Source organism: Nannospalax galili, unplaced genomic scaffold, assembly GCF_000622305.1.
Source record: "Nannospalax galili isolate Female #2095 unplaced genomic scaffold, S.galili_v1.0 scaffold324, whole genome shotgun sequence".
NCBI classification, from domain to species: Eukaryota; Metazoa; Chordata; class Mammalia; order Rodentia; family Spalacidae; genus Nannospalax; species Nannospalax galili.
In genome coordinates this window covers 6,228,635-6,231,897 of record NW_008353027.1, presented here as the reverse complement: position 1 = coordinate 6,231,897, position 3,263 = coordinate 6,228,635, and the positions used below count along the sequence as shown (strand labels likewise).

Here is a 3,263-nt window from a genome sequence, read left to right as displayed (position 1 = left end):
AGTCAGATAAGGATCAGATGCTCTCAGGCTTTCTCCTAAGGTCTGGATCCTCCAGAGAGAGGCCTGTGGGTCAGAGAGAGGCCTGTGGGTCGTGCAGGCCTAGGGAAGCAGAGGGGGTTTCTTTATTTTGAAGATTTTTTTTTTTAAAAATGCATGTATGAAAGCTGGGCTTGGTGGTGCATGCCTTTGATCCCAGCACTTGGGAGGCAGAGGCAGGCGGATCTCTGTGAGTTCAAAGCCAGCCTGGTTTACATATTGAGTTCCAGGCCAGTTGGGGCTACAGGGAGATCCTGTCTCAAAAATAATAAATAAATAAATAAATAAGTAGCACAAAAAACAAAAAAGAAAGAGCAGTACATGCTCTTACCCATTGAGCCGTCTCTCTAGCCCCTCTTCAGAGCTTTAAACAAACTATTAACTAACATATATTGCACAGTGCCTTTCTCCTAAAGACCTTACAACAACAGCAATAACAAATGTTTAGGTTAGGGGAAGAAGGAGAGTTGTGATCAGTCAGTTGAGGAAAAACTTATTTTTCAAGTTCAACCATTTTACAACTTTTATTACTACTAAAGATGATTCCACTGATGATGCTGGCTTCCACCATGGGATAAGGAATGAGGTTTCCTATTGGGATAGAATTTTAGCAAAAGTTTAAAGCTTAGAGAAAGAAGAGGCAATTTCTCCATATACCACCAAAGAGAGGCACTAGTCACATTCATTATTTTAAAAGAAAAACATCATCAACCCTGGCATGATGGTGCATGCCTGGGGACATAGCTCAGTGGTTAGAGTGCCTTTCTAGCATGTGCACAGACCTGGGTTTAATCTTCCCTGCCCCCAAATCTATAAGAGTTTTGAGGTTATTCTGGTCTGCATAGCAGGACTCTGTCTCTTATTTAATTAATTAATTAATTAAAAAGGGAAAATCAGCTTTAACCCCAAAGAGGAACTAAAAAGAATGAAGGTAGACAAGTTAGCAGGGTAAGAAGTATTGTGGCCCTCCCTCATGCTGACTGAATACAGGGGTGGGTGTCTAAAAGAGAAGCATCCAAAGGTTAGGACTGAGTATAAGAAGAGATGGCATCTCCCTTCCCAGGTAAATGAAAAAATCCACAGGTAGCTACCAAAGGAGAGTATGGAAGAGCATGTGGATAAGCCTGACATGCATCCTTAGAAATATGAGAGTGTACTGGAGAAAATCAATCTGATAGGTACTTCTTGACTGCAGAAGTCCACGGGCGAGAGGCTGACTAAAACTCTCCATGCTGTAGGGGTTGAAGAAACAAAATCTTACTTCCTATGGTTTTGACTGTACACATAAAGGTGATCCAGGGAGAGCTGTCCTGAAAGGACCTGCCCAAAAAGGCTGAGTGCAAGGAAAAGGAGGTACCAGCACAAGGCATGGGTGGGAGGTATTTCCCAAGTCACAAGAAGGCAGTCAAAGAATGGAAGGCTGTGACAATCCCAAGGAGGGTCTTGAGGAACTTACCAATGTACCCCTTAACAAAGAGCTGGTGGTCAGCACCTATGGCTAAAAGGCACCTAAGTCTGCTGTTCACTTGAATCTTTCATCCTTTTCATTCTGATCCCAGAGAAGTCAAGCAAGCAAAGAGAAGAAAAGGAGAAGGACTCCCCTCCCCTTCACCTCTTTTCACAGCAGGAAGCCCAAGGAAAGAGAAAGCTGGGAATCCCATAGAAGCCTCATTTAGATGAGGCTACAATTTTTTTTTTTAATGCCTTTTTGAGACACAGTTTTCCTATAGCCCCAGCTGGCTTGGAACTCACTGTGTAGACCAGGTTGCCCTTGAACTCACAGAGATCTGCCTGCCTCGGCCTCCTGAGTGCTGAGATTAAAGGTGTGCACCACCAGGCACAGCTTGAGGCTACATTATTTAATAACCGAATTATGAAGCTCTTTGAATCCATGAAGGTAAAAGGATGTTATAGAACAACAAAAGGGCAGGAATTGGGGGCCAGGAGAGCTTGTTTAATGAAACTGGTGGAAAATTCTCAAATTGTTTCATGACTGACAGTCGCTTCAGCCCCGCAGGACAGAATCCATTTAGAAAATGCTCACACCTTTAATTGTTTCATCTTCAATATCACGACAAACTTACCTTTGAAAAAAGGCCTTCTTCCTCTAGATGGTATCCTTTCAAGTCCTCCTGTAATTTCTGCAAACACTGTATGACTCTTCGTTGATGTTCATCATCCTTCAACTCTTGAGCTTTGATCAGAAAGTCATAGTGGTCCAGAGGTCCCTGACAAACAGCCAAAGCTTTTGAATGGGCCTCAGAAGCTGCTGTTGGCCTCACATTCTTGGATGTCTGAACTGTATAGGCTATAAACAAAAGTATACAAAACAGTAAACTTATTTATTTATTTTATTGATTTATATTGGGTCTCATGCTGCCCAAGCTGGTCTTGAACTCTTCCATAGCTGAGAATGACCTTGAACTCCTAATCCTCCTGCTTTTTCCTTCCAAATACACCAAGGGAACCATAGGTATGAATCATCACACCCAATTTAGACTTCTTAAAAGATTTTTAAAATTAGCTGGGCTTAGTGGTGCACTCCTTTAATCCCAGTACTTGGGAGACAGAGGCAGGCAAACCTCTGTGAGATCCAGGCCAGCCTGGTCTACATAGGCCAGCTGGGGCTACAGGGAGACCTGTCTCAAAAAAAAAACCAACAACATGCACTCCTATCCTCAGGCCTCTTGGGGTAAGTCCATAGCGCAGCCCTCCGCGCCTTGACTCACCCAGCCACATTCACCCTTCCATCTCCCCCGCTGTTCTCTACTCCTAGTTTGGGCCCTGCGCCATTCCTAGTCGTGGGGCCCCAGACACCTGGGGAACCAATGCTGCTTCCATATCCTTTCCACCCAGACCAACTTAGTGCCTTTCTTGGGCCCCAGGAGCACCGCTTCTGGACCAGGCCCTGCCCTCAACTCTCTCTGCACCCTGGGACCTGTCCCACAGGCTAACTCTCCTAGCCTGCACTCCTATCCTCAGGCCTCTTGGGATAAGTCTATAGCGCAGCCCTCCGTGCCTTGACTCACCCAGCCACATTCACCCTTCCATCTCCCCCACTGTTCTCTACTCCTAGTTTGGACCCTGCACCATTCCTAGTCTTGGGTCCCCAGACACCTGGGGAACCAATACTGCTTCCTGATCTTTTTCACCCAGACCAACTTAGTGCCTTCCCTGGGCCCTAGGAGCACTGCTTCTGGACCTGGCCCCACCCTCACCTCCCAGAT

General features: G+C 45.5%; 1 protein-coding gene across 2 annotated transcripts in view; it reads right to left on the bottom strand.

Annotated features, from left to right (window-relative positions):
* LOC103747775 (AFG1-like ATPase) overlaps positions 1–3,263 on the bottom strand; it is a 167,351-nt gene that overhangs the window by 101,555 nt on the left and 62,533 nt on the right. For both annotated transcript variants that reach the window (XM_008850318.1, XM_008850319.2), the window contains exon 2: positions 2,121–2,344. In XM_008850318.1, coding sequence (XP_008848540.1) covers positions 2,121–2,344 — 224 coding nt within the window. The remainder of the gene's footprint in view (positions 1–2,120; positions 2,345–3,263) is intronic.